The sequence below is a fragment of the Alosa alosa genome, chromosome 8 (assembly GCF_017589495.1).
Source record: "Alosa alosa isolate M-15738 ecotype Scorff River chromosome 8, AALO_Geno_1.1, whole genome shotgun sequence".
Lineage (NCBI taxonomy): Eukaryota > Metazoa > Chordata > Actinopteri > Clupeiformes > Clupeidae > Alosa > Alosa alosa.
The window spans coordinates 33,435,835-33,456,655 of NC_063196.1; the positions used below are offsets into that span (position 1 = coordinate 33,435,835).

The 20,821-nt window shown below is 44.0% G+C and overlaps 1 protein-coding gene across 1 annotated transcript in view; it reads left to right on the forward strand.

Moving 5' to 3' along the window:
• Positions 1 to 20,821, forward strand: part of hbs1l (HBS1-like translational GTPase) — a 59,611-nt gene that overhangs the window by 16,224 nt on the left and 22,566 nt on the right. The window contains exons 5-11 of the mRNA XM_048249894.1: positions 7,946 to 8,051; positions 12,959 to 13,233; positions 13,649 to 13,814; positions 14,263 to 14,380; positions 18,368 to 18,514; positions 18,829 to 18,903; positions 19,783 to 19,900. Coding sequence (XP_048105851.1) covers positions 7,946 to 8,051; positions 12,959 to 13,233; positions 13,649 to 13,814; positions 14,263 to 14,380; positions 18,368 to 18,514; positions 18,829 to 18,903; positions 19,783 to 19,900 — 1,005 coding nt within the window. The remainder of the gene's footprint in view (positions 1 to 7,945; positions 8,052 to 12,958; positions 13,234 to 13,648; positions 13,815 to 14,262; positions 14,381 to 18,367; positions 18,515 to 18,828; positions 18,904 to 19,782; positions 19,901 to 20,821) is intronic.

Sequence of the window (20,821 nt, forward strand, 5' to 3'; positions counted from 1 at the left end):
CTCAGTTTAATATAGTTTTGTGTATTTATGTAGCGCCATTTCTAGCTCAAATTTTTTATTTATTTATTTATTTATTTTTGGGGCTTTTATTCGGATAGGACAGTAAAGAGTGACAGGGAGAGAGATGGGATGGGATTGGGAAATGACCGCAGGTCGGATTCCAACCTGGGTCCCCGTGGGTACTTGGACCCGTACATGGTATGGGCGCTGTAGCCTGTTGCGCCACAGCCCCGCCCCCCTCCCAGCCTGATCGAGCGAGGAGAAAATATATACTCTGAAGCTGTAGGGGGAGTGAAGAAATTGCCAAAACTGCATTGAGCACCTTGAGCAATATCATAAGTGCACTTTTCAATCCCGGCCCTTTTGCCCCTGCCACTCCGAATGCTTTCAATTTCTGTCCTCTTACTTCAAGTCAGTATTGGCCATCAACTTTAATTGTGTGCTGGGACTGGGAGCAGGGATCTATTGGACATATGCAGGGAGCTGGGAGCAGGGATCGATTGGACATATGCAGGGAGCTGGGAGCAGGGATCTATTGTTACCATCATGCACTTCCACTTTAACTTTACCTGAAGTCACCTTTTGATAAAAGCATCATTGAGATCCATAGATAAAATTGTAGATCAGCGGGGTATTCCAAGTACATGGTTTAGTGCCAAACCTGGGTAAGTTGACTCGGAGTAAGGGGTAAACATCCTAATAGAAGAGCTGTATGGCTTCATTCTCCTAAGCCAAAGACCAAAGCCCAATCAAAACACACCAGAGGTACCTCACCCCTCCCTTCAGTGCTCTCTGAGAAATTTCTCAGTGTTTTGTTATTGTTTGCATGGCATGGCATGCTGCCCCCATTTTCTTTCTAGTCCATAGAGCCAGGGCTGTGTAAGAAAACAGTTTTTTACAGCGTACTCGAGAGCGAGAATGGAGAGCTAGCCAATTGTGAGGAGATATTCGCTGAATGTCACAGTGTTATGTATCACTCCCCCTACATTTAATGGATCTTGGAAAGAAGGTCAACCAGCTAAGGTGACCTATCTTTGGCTAAACCGTGTTTGCATGGACTTTGGTTGTTGATATAGTGGTGTGTAGGGGACCTAAACCGCACACTACTGACCTGAATAGTATGCAAATAGCATGCTTGGTGCTAGGCCCTACTGTGCACAGAGACTTAGCATGCAGAGCCTGACGTATGCAGTGTGTAGTCCATGCAGTGAAGTCCATGCCCTTCAGTAGGTACCAAAGATCTTAGAGTAGAGCGCTCTAGAGTCTTTGGTAGCTACAGTCACATTAGCCATGTTTACATGGACAATTTTTTTGTCATTCCGATTCAACTATTCCGATTAAAAGAATCGTGCCGTCTGTTTACACGGGGTACATTCTATTCCAATCAGGTGCTCTCAAGAGCTTTAGAGTCTTTGATAGGAATAGCCCTTGTTGCCTACTTTTCCTTGAGAAGATACAGCAGAATATATAATAAGTATAATAACAGTTGTAAAATAACAAGTCATTCACATTATAGGCTAATTAACTCTACGCACTGTCATGTCAGGCTGACGACTAGTACGCGTCTGTTCTGAAGACTCCCGTTAATTTTGACTGCATGGGAAGAGAGCAGACAGTGCAATTCATTTTATACCAGTAACAATCATACAAGAAACAAACTATGGAGCCTTGATATTAATGAAACGCCGACTCTATTCATTCAGAGATTCGCCGCCGCACAACAGTGCAACGTGCATGTTCACATGTTTAATTATCCATAACAACCCCCAAACTTGCCTGCTTGCCTTGCACATCTAATTAATGGGCAAAGTTTTCCGACTATTTGTCTTACCTTTTATTGCTGTGCATGTTATTGAGCTTGTAGAAGTTTAGCTCTTGCGTTGTGAACATCTCACGCTGCCATTGTCTGATGTCATTTCTGAGTCATATCACTCCATAATCTGTCTCTCTTTTAAATGGCTATTCCACAAATAGTAGGGTACAATGACTGGCTGTTTTAAAATATAACTAATATCGAAAGAAAATAACCCAGGCAGTCTCATCTTTGAGACGTTTAGGCCTCCTCCAATAGGCCTACTGACACCTGGGCTCATAGCTTGCAGGTTTGCTTAGTGGCCTACCAAGGTGCTGCAATAAGGTGCGACATGGGAGATGAATCATCGGTCAACTGGCACTGTATTCTACTTTCTTATTGCACATTTATATATTGTATATATTTTCTTTTGATTGGTTCAACCACTACCCGTCCGAATTTAATGAAAATATAATTTATCGTCATGTCATCCGTCCGATCTGCCGTTTATCCGAGTCCGCGGCTGTAACCGTTTGCTTACCAACTTACTACAGTAGCGTAGCCAGAAATGTTCAAATGGGTGCTGCGGTGTGTGTGTGTGTGTGTGTGTGTGTGTGTGTGTGTGTGTGTGTGTATGTATGTACTGGGGAGGGAGGGAATCATGGGACTTGAATTTAAAGCAGCAGTGAGTTTGGTGTGAAACTAGCGCCTACGTAAAAGGCATGCAAAAACCTTGCAAGCACCAACACGTAGTTGCCGATGTCTTGCTGTGGAAGTTCGTGGTACACTGCTGATCGTACCCACTACCCTGCAGAAGTGTGTGGTGCTTGCCATGCTGATCGTACCCACTACCCTGCAGAAGTGTGTGGTGCTTGCCATGCTGACCGTACCCACTACCCTGCAGAAGTGTGTGGTGCTTGCCATGCTGACCGTACCCACTACCCTGCAGAAGTGTGTGGTGCTTGCCATGCTGACTGTACCCACTACCCTGCAGAAGTGTGTGGTGCTGGCCAGTGGTGGTGGTGTGCAACATGTCGCGTAGAAACAATCAATCACAGGCGCGTCAACAAAGGGAAAACCCAACAGAAAAAAAGTCTATGCCCAGCGCCATCCCACCGAGCCCACAATGTCCAGCTCCTCAATGAGGTGTGACATGTTTGGTGCTTTAAAAGGACAAACGGGGGTACATTTCACTTAAACCTTTTTAACCACCCTGACCTGCTGGCTGGTAGTTGATGGGTGGAAAGACTCATCACAACTTTTTGTTTGTATCTGTGTGTGTGTGTGTGTGTGTGTGTGTGTGTGTGTGTGTGTTTGTGTGTATCTGTGTGTGTGTATCTGTGTGTGTGTGTTTGTGTGTATCTGTGTGTGTTTGTGTGTATCTGTCCTTCTGTAACACTTCTACTTTAGGAGTGATGCTCAAGTCTTGTCTGTTGACTAAGAGGGTGTTTATGAGTCATCTCAGAAGAGGTGAAATTGATACAGACAGACACGCACGCACGCACACACACACACACACACACACACACACACACACTTACACACTTGCAGATTAACTAAATTTACAGACATATACACACACACAAACGCACAGCCCTATCTGCATTGCATTTTGTGTCCAAATATGAGCAAAACGTTCACACACACGCACACACACACGCACACGCACACACAGATGTGATGACTCGTTAAGAGAAAGTAATATGAAAGTCTGAGCGATTGTATCAGTTTGAAGTGATCAGTGTGACTGCACATTTGCCACGACCGAAGTCACAAGCGTCGAAAAGAACACAGGAGAGTACGCACACTGTGTGTTTGGATCCGTTAGCAATAACACCTTCCCTTCATCTGGCTGAGTACTGGGTAAAACCTCCTAAATGCAGGAGGATGTGACCTGTCTGTGCCCCCCCCCGGAGGGAATTCCCCCTATTTGCCCTCCCCACGGACAAGATACTCCCCTCTGGCCTGGTACCTTGTGTGTGTGTGTGTGTGTGTTGGTGTGTGTTGGTGTGCGTAGTTGCTGTGGTGGAGTGTGAATGCAAGTGGGGCTGTGGTAGAGTGTGTGTGTTTGGGAGGTGGTGGGGGGGGAGGGGGGGTGTGTTTGTAAAGGGTGGGGCAGCAGCAGAGTGTGTCAGGGCTCTGCTACAGAGATATGGATATTATGCTTTTTAAATCTATAACCACATAAGACAGATGTGTACTTTGGTAAAATAGCCTCTAATGTTTCTGTTATTGGTTTTTCTGTTTTTTTTCATCCTAACATGTTTCTCACAGATGTGTGCAGTTTGTGGAATATAAGGTGTGTGTGTGTGTGTGTGTGTGTGTGTGTAATATAAGGTTGTGTGTGTGTAATGTAAGGTTGTGTGTGTGTGTGTGTGTGTGGAATATAAGGTTGTGTGTGTGTGGAATATAAGGTTGTGTGTGTGTAATGTAAGGTTGTGTGTGTGTGTGGGGAATATAAGGTTGTGTGTGTGTGTGGAATATAAGGTTGTGTGTGTGTGTGTGGAATATAAGATTGTTGAAGCTACAAGCAAGGGTGCCCCCTACTGGAATGGCCACAATTTTCTCTCTCTCTCTCCATACCTCTCTCTCTCTCTCTCTCTCTCTCTCTCTCTCTCTCTCTCTCTGTCTCTCTCTCTCTATTAGTCAACAAAAGGATCTCCTTTTTATTTTTATCAAAAGGGCGACCACCAATGGTCATTGCGTCCTAAATTGTAGGAGGGCAGTCAATAGATTGTATTTGGAGCACTTGTAGGAATGTTTTTTTTTCTTCCTCTGAGAGGTCTTTAACATCTTAAAAATGTGCCGATCACATTAACATGACCCATAATCCTTGGACACCACTGTAGCTCACAGTGTCTTTGATGTGAAATGTTTGCTATGACTGGCGTTTTCCATCTGTAGTTTGACATGGTGCGCTGTGTGTCCTCAGCCCCGCTCCTGGTCCAGTGATTAGTGAGTCATGGGCCTCGCGCTGCTAGATGCAGCATGCTAGCAGTGGTGTGTTCGTGGTCGAGAAAGACCTGTCATTTAGGTCAGACTCGGTGAGTCAGTCTTTGTGAGTGAATTCCCTTCCCAGCACCTTCACTGAGGCCTGCTGCTGCAGCATAGTTGGATCTCTGCAGTCTCTTCCCAGCACCTTCACTGAGGCCTGCTGCTGCAGCATAGTTGGATCTCTGCAGTCTCTTCCCAGCACCTTCACTGAGGCCTGCTGCTGCAGCATAGTTGGATCTCTGCAGTCTCTTCCCAGCACCTTCACTGAGGCCTGCTGCTGCAGCATAGTTGATCTCTGCAGTCTCTTCCCAGCACCTTCACTGAGGCCTGCTGCTGCAGCATAGTTGGATCTCTGCAGTCTCTTCCCAGCACCTTCACTGAGGCCTGCTGCTGCAGCATAGTTGGATCTCTGCAGTCTCTTCCCAGCACCTTCACTGAGGCCTGCTGCTGCAGCATAGTTGGATCTCTGCAGTCTCTTCCCAGCACCTTCACTGAGGCCTGCTGCTGCAGCATAGTTGGATCTCTGCAGTCTCTTCGCACGGTGAAGAGTGTTTGTGTGTGCTTGTGTGTGTCAGGTTAAGAGAGACACACACACACACACAGTATTCATTTTCCAGGACATATTGGATCCTAGTGCAACATCAGCACTGTGTGTGTGTGTGTGTCTGTGTGTGTGTTTGGTGCATTTTCCAGTGGTGTGGAGGGACTCGCCACGTCTCATCTCAATTGGTCTGTCTCTGTCATTCACCCCCCACCTCCCCGACTAGGATACCTCCTCTTCACTCACTTCTGGCCTCTCCTCCTCTCCTCTACTCCTCCTCTCCTCTACCTCTCCTCTACTCCTCTCACTCTCCTCTTCTCCTCTAACTCTCCTCCTCTCCTACCTCTCCTCTACTCCTCTACCTCTCCTCTACTCCTCTAACTCTCCTCCTCTCTTCTTCTCTCCTCCTCTCTTCTTCTCCTCTCCTCTCCCCCTCTCTTCCTCTCTTCTCCTCCTCTCCTCTACTCCTCTCCTCTCTCTCCTCTCCTCTCCTCTACTCCTCTCCTCTACTCCTCTCCTCTCCTCCTCTCCTCTACTCCTCTCCTCTCCTCTTCTCCTCTAACTCTCCTCTACTTCTCCTCTCCTCTCCTCCTCTCCTCTCCTCTCTCTCTCCTCCTCTCCTCTACCTCTCCTCTCCTCCTCCCTCTTCTCTCCTCTCCTCTTCTCCTCCTCTCTCCTCCTCTCTTCTTCTTCTCCTCTCCTCTCTCCTCTCCTCCTCTCCTCTTCTCCTCTCCTCTCCTCCTCTCTTCTTCTCCTCTCCTCTCCTCCTCTCCTCTCCCTACTCCTCCTCTCCTCTACCTCTCCTCTAACTCTCCTCCTCTCTTCTTCTCCTCTCCTCTCCTCTACTCCTCCTCTCCTCTACCTCTCCTCCAACTCTCCTCTCTTCTTCTCCTCTAACTCTCCTCTCCTCTCCCCTCTCCTCTCTTCTTCTCCTCTGCTCTGTCTTCTCCCCTCTACTCCTCTCCTCTACTCCTCTCCTCTCTCACTCTCCTCTCCTCCTCTCCTCTACCCCTCTTCTCCTCTACTCTTCTCCCCTCTTCTCCTCTCCTCTCCTCCCTTTCTCCTCTCTCCCTCTCCTCTTCTCTCCACTCCTGTACTCTCCCCTAATCTCTGCTCCTCTCTCCTCCTCCTCGCCCCTCAGTTGTTATGTTTTGGAGAAACTGACTGAATGGGCACTAAAGAAACCCTGTTTCATTCATAAGACTTTTGGGGATTTTTCTCTCAAGGATGGTGACGACCACAAGAATAGCCTGTGAGGGAATCCCCAGCTAGTGTTTGTGTGCTGCACAGAGAGAAAGTGACTCTGCCTGCCTGTGTGTGTCTGTGTGTCTGTCTGTGTGTTTGTGTGTGTCTGTCTGTGTGTGTGTCTGTGTGTGTGTGAGACAGAAACAGAGAGAAAGCCAGACATACAGCCGGTGTGTGTGTGTGCACTGATGCATATTAAATGCATGTGTGCTTTTAGATTTTTCTTGTCTACTCATATACTGTACTGTGACTACTGAAGTGTGTTCTTTTAATAAGCGCACAAACACACACACACACATACACACACCAACGAGAGAGAGGGGGGGGTTTGTGGGGTTTTCATGATTTCTCGTCAGGTGATACCAACCTCTCGTCCTACAGCTCTTCTTCCTCTTGCTCCTGTGTGTGTGTGTGTGTGTGTGTGTGTGTGTGGGGGACCTTCGTATAGTAAAACGCTGTGTCACCCGCTCTATTTCTGAGCGAGCGAGCGTGCTGACGCAGGCGGACTTAACCCTTTCCCGTCCACAGCGCTCAAACTGTTCACACACACTCAGACGTACACAGAGGTGACGGCTTTTGGGACATTTTTTATGAATCATCCAAGTACTGATATGACTGAGGGACTAAGGAGGTATATGTGTGTGTGAGAAGGTTTGCAAATTTGCAAGAGGTCTGTGCAAAAACTGATGAGATTATGAACATTGATTTGAGGTTGTGTGTGTGCGTGCGTGTGTCTGCGTGTACGTATTTGGGTTTGTGAGAGCTTGTCCTTTTTTAATCTTGTTTTTATGTTTGCGTGCTTCCCCTTGTTCTTTTGGCTCATATCCCCAATACCTGATGAGGGAGAAGTGCAGTGGGGCAGACATATGGACACATGTTTCTCCAGTAGTCTCTGAATTAAAGACAGAAATAAAATGGATTTGTGTCTGTGTGTTACTGTGTCTATATGTGTGCATGCGCGAATGAATGAGTGGATAAGTTGTAGCGTGTATTTGAGTGTGTGTGAGAGTGCGTGCGCATGCATGCATATGTGTGTGCCTGTATATCTATGGGAGTTTTAGAGTGTATATATATCTGTGTGTGAGAGTGTGTGTGTGTGTGTGTGTGTGTGTGTGTGTGAGAGTGTGTGCGCATGCATGCATATGTGTGTGCCTGTATATATATGGGAGTTTTAGAGTGTATATATATCTGTGTGTGTGAAAGTGCGTGCGCATGCATGCATATGTGTGTGCCTCTATATCTATGGGAGTTTTAGAGTGTATATATGTGTGTGTGAGAGAGAGTGAGCGTCTGCGTGGATGCGTGAGAGAATATACAGTACAGGTGTGTTTAGATTTGTGTGTTTACTGAGCGCTTCCTCTATCCTCTCCCAGGTAAAGGCCGGGAGAATCGCAACAACGTGGAGTCAGAGGTCATCCCCAAGGTCGCCCGCATGACTGTCTCGGGCAAGAAGCAGACCATGGGCTTTGATGTGCCTGGGTAAGCCAGAAGACAGACACACACACACGCGCACGCGCACGCGCACACACACACGCCTGGGTAAGCCAGAAGACACACACACACACACACACACACACACACACACACACACACAAAAACGTGCCTGAGTAAGCCAAGGGTCAAGAGAGGGAATGGACCATAGGAAGGAACTCTGAGAAAACCGCATCAATGGCAAACCCAGAGACACCAAACCACGATAGATTTAAAGATAGTTTGTGTCGTGAAACTTTACGTATGTGTAAAATGAAAATCAACTAATGCAATGTTGCACTGTAAAGAAAGAAAGAAAACTAAAGTGGTGCTGTAATGGGCAGGGGATTGCTCGTCACTTCACAAACACATGCAGCCATGCCTTCAAACCTTACATTCACAAACACATGCAGCCATGCCTTCAAACCTTACATTCACAAACACAAACACATGCAGCCATGCCTTCAAACCTTACATTCACATACAAACACATGCAGCCATGCCTTCAAACCTTACATTCACATACAAACACATGCAGCCATGCCTTCAAACCTTACATTCACAAACACATGCAGCCATGCCTTCAAACCTTACATTCACATACAAACACATGCAGCCATGCCTTCAAACCTTACATTCACATACAAACACATGCAGCCATGCAGCGCAAACACACACAGGAGTACCTTCAAACCTGATTGTGACCTCAGTGTGTCTCCAACAGCTCTGAGAAGGCCTGTTGTACAGTGCTTGATGAACTTGACACACACACACACACACGAACACCAAAACAGAAATACAAACACGTATATACACAGAGCAATACCCTAAAATTGGAATTTCATCTCTCTAATATCTGAAAGTAGCAAAGCATCTCTCTGAATTGGTAGATTTTGACAACTGCAGATGTGGTTTGCGTCCTCCTCAAGGAAAGCAATTCAGAATGAGACTTGTGTCAAAAGCAAAAGTGAGTAGTCATCCGTAAAGACGAAGAGAAACGGACTATAGTAGTCTGGATGGGTAGAGTAGAGCTGTTGATAACGCTGTTGTTTAAGAGAAACGGACTATAGTAGTCTGGATGGGTAGAGTAGAGCTGTTGATAACGCTGTTGTTTAAGAGAAACAGACTATAGTAGTCTGGATGGCTAGAGTAAAGCTGTTGATAACGCTGTTGTTTAAGAGAAACGGACTATAGTAGTCTGGATGGCTAGAGTAGAGCTGTTGATAACGCTGTTGTTTAAGAGAAACGGACTATAGTAGTCTGTATGGGTAGAGTAAAGCTGTTGATAACGTTGTTGTTTAAGAGAAACGGACTATAGTAGTCTGGATGGGTAGAGTAAAGCTGTTGGTAGCGTTGTTGTTTATTCCATGCCTGTTGCCAGAACCGCCAGCTCAAGTTTATCCATATAGAACATATATCATTCACAGTGGCACATTCAAATGTGCTTTGTGTGTTATGAAAAAGACTCTAAATCAAACTTAAGATAATCACAATAGAACATACAGTGTTTATACTGTATACATCAAGCTTAAGATAATCACAATAGGACATACAGTGTTTACTTAAATCGAGCTTAAGATAATCACAATAGGACATACAGTGTTTTTATAAATCAAGCTTAAGATAATCACAATAGGACATACAGTGTTTACTTATGCAGCAGTACAATGATAAAATCAATGTTTCTTTGTCACACCTTATTTCATGGCATAAAGAATGACCGGCTTATTCTAAAAGTCTAACTAAAGCTAATAAGCTAATAACTAGGTAAAATCAATATAATAATTTAACTAACGACCTTACCTACAAATATTATGATATAACCACAAAGACCTTAACTACAAATATTATGATTTAACCACAAAGACCTATTATGATTTAACCACAAAGACCTATTATGATTTAACCACAAAGACCTATTATGATTTAACCACAAAGACCTTAACTACAAATATTATGATTTAACCACAAAGACCTTAACTACAAATATTGATGATTTATCCACAAAGACCTTAATTACAAATATTATGATTTAACCACAAAGACCTTAACTACAAATATTGATGATTTATCCACAAAGACCTTAACTACAAATATTATGATTTAACCACAAAGACCTTAACTACAAATATTATGATTTAACCACAAAGACCTATTATGATTTAACCACAAAGACCTTAACTACAAATATTGATGATTTATCCACAAAGACCTTAACTACAAATATTATGATTTAACCACAAAGACCTTAACTACAAATATTGTGATTTAACCACAAAGACCTATTATGATTTAACCACAAAGACCTTAACTACAAATATTGATGATTTAACCACAAAGACCTTAACTACAAATATTGATGATTTAACCACAAAGACCTTAACTACACATATTGATGATTTATCCACAAAGACCTTAACTACAAATATTATGATTTAACCACAAAGACCTATTATGATTTAACCACAAAGACCTTAACTACAAATATTATGATTTAACCACAAAGACCTATTATGATTTAACCACAAAGACCTTAACTACAAATATTGATGATTTAACCACAAAGACCTTAACTACAAATATTGATGATTTATCCACAAAGACCTTAACTACAAATATTATGATTTAACCACAAAGACCTTAACTACAAATATTATGATTTAACCACAAAGACCTTAACTACAAATATTGTGATTTAACCACAAAGACCTATTATGATTTAACCACAAAGACCTTAACTACAAATATTGATGATTTAACCACAAAGACCTTAACTACAAATATTGATGATTTATCCACAAAGACCTTAACTACAAATATTATGATTTAACCACAAAGACCTTAACTACAAATATTATGATTTAACCACAAAGACCTTAACTACAAATATTGTGATTTAACCACAAAGACCTATTATGATTTAACCACAAAGACCTTAACTACAAATATTGATGATTTAACCACAAAGACCTTAACTACACATATTGATGATTTAACCACAAAGACCTTAACTACAAATATTATGATTTAACCACAAAGACCTATTATGATTTAACCACAAAGACCTTAACTACAAATATTATGATTTAACCACAAAGACCTATTATGATTTAACCACAAAGACCTTAACTACAAATATTGATGATTTAACCACAAAGACCTATTATGATTTAACCACAAAGACCTTAACTACAAATATTGATGATTTAACCACAAAGACCTTAACTACAAATATTGATGATTTATCCACAAAGACCTTAACTACAAATATTATGATTTATCCACAAAGACCTTAACTACAAATATTGATGATTTATCCACAAAGACCTTAACTACAAATATTATGATTTAACCACAAAGACCTTAACTACAAATATTATGATTTAACCACAAAGACCTATTATGATTTAAACACAAAGACCTTAACTACAAATATTATGATTTAAACACAAAGACCTTAACTACAAATATTGATGAGTCCCCTCAATGCTCCCACATGCCACATGGTGATTATAGTTCATTGATGGCTATAGTTCGATAACTATAGTTCATTGATGGCTATAGTTCGCTAGCTATAGTTCAATGATAGCTATAGTTCGCTGATGGCTATAGTTCGCTAGCTATAGTTCATTGATAGCTATAGTTTGATAACTATAGTTCATTGATGGCTATAGTTCGCTAGCTATAGTTTGATAGCTATAGTTCACAGCTGATAGAAGTTGCACTTTGGATGCCATTTGAATAAGGGCCCCTTATATATTTGGTGGTCAACACCAAAGGATGGTAAATCCTTGTTGTTGAGGTCAAGGTTGTCTCAGCATAAAACGTTTGAGTGTGCGTGTGTGTGTGCGTGTGTGTGTGTGCGTGCCAGTGTGTTTCATATCAGGAGGACTGAGGTGCCCACTCTGGGTCCACAGGAAACTTGCACCCCTGGACAGCTTTGACAAAAAACCTCTGATGACTGCTCGCCCTAGATTACCACCCAGCTATGTGTACCCCACCCCTACACACACACACACACACACACACACACACACACACACACACACACACACTTGTACTCACTGCTCTCCTGTGCTTTTCAGAAGCACACACAGTCACTGATATGCTTTAGGTCCCTCTCCCCCTAAAAACCACAGACCTCGCCTGCACACACACACACACCCGTGCACACACACACACACACACACACACACACACACACACACACACCCATGACCACATACACAGACAGACACACACACCCATGACCACACACACACGCACACACACCCATGACCACACACACATACACAGACAGACACACGCCCATGTGTGCACAGATGCACACACACACCGACACACACACACTCTCCACCTCCTTTCCAAACCACAGACTCTCACCCATAAAGCCACTGCCCCACCCCTCACCTGATTAGCAGCATAGATTGGGGTGGAGTTGGCCTGGGTGTGTGTGTATGTATGTATGTGTGTGAGTGTGTGTGTGTGAGTTTTCATATCAAATAACTCAAGGTTTAAACGGTATCATATTCAAAGCCGTGTTTTTACAGGAACATGACACCAATTAATTTGTCTGCCTGGAGGTCTCTCTCTCTGTGTGTGTGTGTGTATTTGTTTATATTAAGGGTGGTTTTCAGCATAAGTTTGCACATCCAGTATATTAGTTTGAATTATAGTCATCTAATGGTCTGTTTGTACAGGTGATGGTGGTGACTCAATTTCTGTGGTTATGTAATTCTGCATTTATACTCAACTGTTTGTGTCAGAGTACATGTATATAGTATAAATTAGTTTTCAAATAAAGTACTTTGAAAACAGTACTCATACTCAAACAATACTCTATATTGTACATTAAGACTGCATTAGCCTGTTTGAATCGTCACGATTATGTGCAACTCTGTGTGTGTGTGCTTTAGCATGGAGGAAAATGGTGTCCACAGTCCTTCTGTGCGTCGGGGCCCCAGTCCCAACCCAGAGGCGGTTGCCATGACGCCTGTCCCCACGCCTGCCAGTACCCCCGCCAAACCTCAAGAGACGCCCGTCAAAACCCTGGCCAGTGGCGACGAGCCTGCGCGCCCCGTTACCCCGGTTACGCCCCGCACCACCGGCAAGAGCAAAACACAGCTCAACATCCGCGCTGAGCTGGACAAGCGACAGGGAGGGAAACCACTACTCAACATGGTGGTCATAGGTACGTGTGGGTGTGTGGGTGTGTGTGTGTGTGCATGACAACTGACAGAGAGAGAAACCGCTACTCAACATGGTGGTCATAGGTCCCAAACAGCCCTGGGTGTGTTAGTGTGAGAGACGGAGGGACACTGCTGTTGTGTGTGTGTGTTTGCATAAATTATGGTGTGATTTCTTATGACACTAGATAAGTGTTTCAGTTATCTGAAGACAACATTTTTATGTTTACTTTAAACACGTGTGTGTGTGTGTGTGTGTGTGTGTGTGTGTGTGTGGCGTGTGCTTGGCGTCTTGGCGTCTTGGCGTCTTGGCGTCTTGGCGTGCGTGTGTGTGTGTGTGTGTGTGTGTGTGTGTGTGTGTGTGTGTGTGTGTGTGTGTGTGTGTGTGTGTGTGTGTGCGTGTGTGTGTGTGTGCTCTAGGCCATGTGGACGCAGGGAAGAGCACACTGATGGGCCACCTGTTGTACCTGCTGGGGAACGTGAACAAGAGGACCATGCACAAGTATGAGCAGGAGGCCAAGAAGGCCGGCAAAGCCTCCTTCGCCTACGCCTGGGTCCTGGACGAGACTGGGGAAGAGAGGGACAGGTGTGCACACCCACACACACACACCCACACACACACACACACACACAATCAAAAAGCACATAAACACACATGAATGGGACTGTAACGATATGCGATTCGAAACCGAAATTACGACACTCATATCCATGAACCTGTGTCGCGGTGTGAAAAGGCAGAACTGCGACACACCCTTTCTAGTGTTTCACGCAGTGCTTTGCAGCTTACGCGGCCGCATAAGCAACACACATCTCCCTCCCCCGCTCCAAAAAAAGAAAAATCGAGGTTCGTATCGAGGCCTACACATGAAGCATCGAATTCCAAACTTTCCATTGAATATTTTAATAATAATGTGGAAAGTAATATAAAAACACTATACTATATACTATGCACATTTTTCAAACAAAAAAAAAACCCTACATCCTCGTGTGTGTGTGTGTGTGTGTGTGTGTGTGTGTGTGTGTGTGTGTAGGGGAGTAACTATGGATGTGGGGATGACCAAGTTTGAGACCACTTCTAAGGTTGTGACCCTAATGGACGCCCCTGGACACAAGGACTTCATCCCCAACATGATCACTGGGGCCGCACAGGTGCGTCACTCTAAACATTCCCCTCTCACACTGGACACAAGAACTTCATCCCCAACATGATCACTGGGGCCGCACAGGTGCGTCACTCTAAACATTCCCCTCTCACACTGGACACAAGAACTTCATCCCCAACATGATCACTGGGGCCGCTGGGTGCGTCACTCTAAACATTCCCCTCTCACACTGGACACAAGAACTTTATCCCCAACATGATCACTGGGGCCGCACAGGTGCGTCACTCTAAACATTCCCCCCTCACACTGGAATTGTATTGTATTCATGTGCGACAGACAAAGTCCCCCTACTAGAAACATATCCTCTACTTGTGTCTGACAAAATATGCTCCCTCACACTGAAAACAACATCGATTCATGTGCAATAGAATGAACACTTCTTCTCACACTGGAAAAGTGTCCTCCACCTGTGCCACACAGTGTGACTGAATAAGCACTCCCTGTCACACTAGAAACATACCCTAGAAACATACCCTATACTCGTGTGCAGAGAATAAACACTCCCTGTCACACGGGACGAGCCCCCACTTTGTTGCTACTGGCTCAAATAGTAACAAAAGAGCAGGAGAGAGGGTGACAAACAAATGTCCAAGGGCTTTATTGTATAGGGATAGATAGATAGATAGATAGATAGATAGATACTTTATTGATCCCCAAGGGGAAATTCAAGTTCAAGGGATTTATTGTATAAAGCAAAGGTTTACATAAACGAGATTCAACAAATCAAACACAAAGCGCCGGCACATCCCATCCATTAAGCACACAGGACCAGGCCTAGAATAGAGACACGGTAATACAGAACAGCAGAAATAAATGCATTGCAGGATGTAACAAACCAAATACATTTTCGTTCTTTCACTAGAAACACATCCTGTACTCGAGTGCATCAGAGGTAAACAGTCCCCTTTTCCCTTTACTCCAGGGCCACTAGATATTCCCCGTCTTAGTAACATTGGGTCCTTTCCAGCCACACGATATAACCAATTCTCCTCCAACCACTCATATAACATCGGCATTCAACAGATCCTCTCCTCTAAGAGTTACACATATTCCCGACACTCGTATAACATCGGCATTCAACAGATCCTCTCCTTATTCCCGTAGCGGGGGAGTAAACCCCTTCCTCTCCTTATCCCCCCCCCCCCCCCGACTATGAAAACATTTCCCCATCACCACAGGGCAAGACACACACACATACACACACACACACACACACACACACACACACACACACACACACACACACACAGGCACACGAATGCACGCACTGTGGTAAATTCTTGGCATCAGATGATTCAAATAGATGATTCAATCTGTGTCTGACTCTGTAGGGTTAACTTTCCCTTCTCTCAGGACCAACACACAGGGGTATTCCGTGCTCACACACACACACACACACACACACACAGGACTTGAAATACATCAGTTCTCCCTTTCACTCACTCACTCACACAAACATACGGACATTCCTCACATGCACACACAAACAGTGCTTGAAACACATTGGTGCTCCCCTTCTCAAACGCACACACACACACACACGCACACACTCTCAGAGGATTCCCTACACAAAACACACACACACACACACACACACACACACACACACACAGTCTCAGGAGCATTCCCCACATACATACATACACACACACACACACACACACACACACACACACAATATTAGAAGTTCATGGGTGTTTCCCTTCTCAAACACACACACAAGCATTTTTCACATACAACACTATAAGCACTCTGGTGATCCCCTTCCAATCCATATTGATGAATTGTACTCTTACACGGATAGTCGGGGATTTACTATAAAACAAAACTGCACCCCTGCGTACTGTATCAGTGACTGTGTGTGTGTGTGTGTGTGATCTGTGAGATCTATGAGTAACCAAATGATAGCATGAAGCTGCAACCACATTCTACTATCAGGTTATCTGTGTGCCTCATTTCATGTTCATCATCAGCATTTTCAACTAATGATATCTCTCATACCATTCCTGTTTTTGGAAAGGGAGGCTTTAGAACTGTGTGTGTGTGTGAAAAAAACAATGTCTCAGTTCATGCTGTCCCTCAAACTCACTGTAACCCTATTTGGTTTTGGTGCTTCTGAAATTCAGTTTTAGGATGAGTCGTGTGTGTGTGCGCGCATGCGCGCGTCTGACTTCTGATGTGTTTCTACACATCTGTGTGTGTGTGTGTAAAGATGAGTGAAATTTTGGGTATGAGTGAAATCTTGAAATTGCTGTGTCACATTTTGACAGGAAGACTCGCTTCCTCTTGTCGTGAGAAGAGTGTCTTTGTGAATGTCTTTGTGGTGTGTGTGTGTGTGTGTGTGAGTGAGTGTGTGAATGTGTATGTCTGTAGGTGTGGCAGTGTGTGTCTGCACCTATGCATTTGTGTAAGAACAGTGGGTGTCTGTATGTCTGTGTATATATTTTTTTATTAACTTTATGTGCATGTATATATTTCTGAGAGGGTGAATATGCTTTTTGGTGTGTGTGTGTGTGACTTGCCTGTAAGCCTTCATTCAAGTCATTGTTCATGAGAAGTGTGTGTTAATGGCGTAAATACCGGTCGGTTTTAGTCATTTTATTTACTCATACCTTAGCTGAAAGCCAGATCACAGGACTGATAGTCCTCTGGGTCACCACCAGTAAGCTCACACACACACACACACACACACACACAGCTCTTATGCGTCTTCATCACCACCAGTAAGCTCTACACACACACACACACACACAGACACACACACAGCTCTAATGCGTCTTCATCACCACACACACACACACACACACACACACACACACAGCTCTAATGCGTCTTCATCACCACACACACACACACACACACACACACACACACACACACAGCTCTAATACGTCTTCATCACCACCATACAGGAAGCACTTGTCATTGCCAGTGAAGGTCGTTCTTGTGTAATCCAAGCATAAATATGTGCGCACCTGAACATATGGAGGTAGATACACACACACACACACACACACACACACACACACACACACACCCAGGAACTTTCACTCCACACCCACACACAATCAAAAAGCTCATAAACACACATGAAGCATCAAATTCCAAACTGTACATTGAATATTGCAATAATAATGTTGAAAGTAATATAAAACAAACTGTACACTATACACATTGTTCAACATTAGAAATGCTTGATGATCTCCTTCAGACACACACACACACACACACACACACAGCACTATCTGGAAGGCAGATGAAGTAATTCTACCAGAGAGGGTTGAAGCGGATCTTTGATTAGCGGATCTTTGATTATATTCTTGATAATGGAGGTGGTCTATCTCGGAAGTCAAGTGAACTGGTCATGATTTTAGACATGCACAGCAAAGGTGGTGCAATTTATGGTGCTATCGGTAGGGGATTCCCACTACCACTACCGAGCCTATTTCACCTTAGCTTCATAATTAGGACATTTTCAGTACTGATATGATGACTGCACTCCAGTTTGGGTTTTGTGGAGTATGACGGGTGTTGCAAAAATAGGTGCAATTTACCCCACTTTACACACACACACACACACACACACACACGTTCAATCAAATGCACACACATCCACACTCAGTCATGCTCACACACACACACACTGTTTGAGTGGAGCATAGGCATGTGTGCTCTAGATGTGGTAATCGTGTGAGTTGAGGGGGACCTGGTGATGGCCTGATTTCTTGCCCTAGGCTCTGCTCTTTTGGCTCGTGCGTGCGTGCGTGTGTATTTGGCCCGCTATCGGTATCTGTGTGTGTGTGTGTGTGTGTGTGTGTGTGTGTATAATAACTAATTTGTGTATGTGTGAGTATAATAACTCATCTGTTTGTGTGTGTGTGTGTGTGTGTGTGTGTGTGTGTGTATAATATCTAATTTGTGCATGTGTGAGTATAATAACTCCTCTGTGTGTGTGTGTGTGTGTGTCTCACAGGCTGATGTGGCGGTGCTGGTGGTGGACGCGAGCCGCGGGGAGTTTGAGGCGGGGTTCGAGGCTGGTGGTCAGACGCGGGAGCATGCCCTGCTGGTTCGCTCGCTCGGAGTCACACAGCTTGCCGTCGCCGTCAACAAAATGGACCAGGTCAGTCACCATGACAACGCGTCAGCACCACAGGGCTGCTGAATCTGTGTTTTATATATATGTTTTTGTGTGCATGTCCGAATGGATATATTTTGTGTGTTTTGTATATATGTGTTTGTGTGTGTATGTCCGAATATATGTATTTTGTGTGTTTTGTATATATGTGTTTGTGTGTGTATGTCCGAATGTATGTATTTTGTGTGTGTGTGTGTTTTGTATATATGTGTTTGTGTGTGTATGTCCGAATGTATGTATTTTGTGTGTGTGCTTATTGGTGTATGTTACTGTAAGTTTGTTTGTGTTGTATTTTACAGGTCAGTTGGCAACAAGAACGATTTAAGGAAATAACCAGCAAACTTGGTCATTTCTTGAAGCAAGCAGGCTTTAAGGTAACATGGTGCATTAGTTTACTTTGTGTGTGTGTGTGAAGAGAGTGAAAGAATGAGAGACTGTGTATGTGTGAATGTACCTAGATTGCGTACAAACCCACAGATTTAGATTTTTATGTGTGTGAGAGGGAGAGACTGAGATTGTGTGTGTCTCTTTCTGTACCTGTTATTTAACGTCTGTGTGTGTGAGTGTGTGTGTGTGGGCTGCACTAGAGTCCCTGGATGTGTTGTATTAGACTCTAATGGTCTCTTTAAGGATGTTTAGGAGTGAGATGAGGGCATGTTTGGGAGTGAGATGAGAGCATGTTTAGGAGTGAGATGAGAGCATGTTTGGGAGTGAGATGAGAGCATGTTTAGGAGTGAGATGAGATGAGGGCATGTTTGGGAGTGAGATGAGAGCATGTTTAGGAGTGAGATGAGAGCATGTTTAAGAGTGAGATGAGATGAGGGCATGTTTGGGAGTGAGATGAGAGCATGTTTAGGAGTGAGATGAGAGCATGTTTAGGAGTGAGATGAAGGCATGTTTAGGAGTGAGATGAGATGAGAGCATGTTTAGGAGTGAGATGAGAGCATGTTTAGGCGTGAGATGAGATGAGGGCATGTTTGGGAGTGAGATGAGAGCATGTTTAGGAGTGAGATGAGAGCATGTTTAGCAGTGAGATGGAGAGCATGTTTGGAAGATGACCTTTGACCTCAGGCCTGACTCAAACCTGCGTCCCTACTGGGCCTGTGTGTGGAACTGGACACCGATGCTCCTGTTGCGCTTCATACCCTCCTTCTGTGTGTGTGTGTGTGTGTGTGTGTGTGTGTGTGTGTGTGTGTGTGTGTGTGTGTGTGTGTGTGTGTGTGTGTGTGTGTGTGTGTGTGTGTGGTTCATAGGACTCTGATGTGTTCTACATCCCTACGAGTGGACTCTCAGGAGAGAACCTGAGCCGCAAGAGCAGTGTGTCTGAGCTCGTCTCCTGGTACAAGGGCCCCTGTCTGGTGGAGCAGATAGGTAAGAACATACACACACGGATGCGCACGCACGCATGCATACGCACATATACCACACAAGCACGCACACAGACACAAACATAACAAACACACACACATACCACATACACACACAGAGCAGATTGGATGTCCACAAGTTCCAGGGAAAGGTTGACTCATGGCAGAGACATACGCAGGTAGCAGCTCTGACACCTCATGCTGACAGACATTCAGAACAGGACTACGCTACATTCAGAACACTTAGTCAACTCACACATACACTGTATCGTCATCTAGTTGCTAGTCCATAAATAAAATCATTAAACCTAGTTAAAGCTGTAGGTAGCTGTCAAGTAATTATGGACAAAATGGCTAGACATTCGTGGAAGTACTTCAGCGTGTGTGAGCTGCCAACAGTTTTCACGAATAAGTAATGTTGCCAGCAGTGCTGTACCGGTACATAAACATTATGTGAAACTTGGCAACTAGTAGAAATCAGTAGTCGTGAAACCCCCAACGTGCACACCAGCATATATGCGCGCTCACACATAGTTTGGTATTGTGATCGTGCGCTACGAGTATGGCATCGTTATTAGTTCTAGTTATGGCATTGTTATTTTCATATAGACTGGAACTGAATTGCATCGTTATTGACCTATAGAATGGACAGTGTGGCATCAGGATTTGCAGATGGACTGGAATAGTAAAGCATAGTTATTTTCATATAGACTGAAGTCATATGGCATCCTTATTTTCATACAGGCCGGAGTTGTATGACATTGTAGTTTTCATATAAACTGGTGCAGTATGACATCGTAGTTTTCATATAAACTGGTGCAGTATGACATCGTAGTTTTCATATAAACTGGTGCAGTATGACATCGTAGTTTTCATATAAACTGGTGCAGTATGACATCGTAGTTTTCGTTTAGTTGGGAGCAGT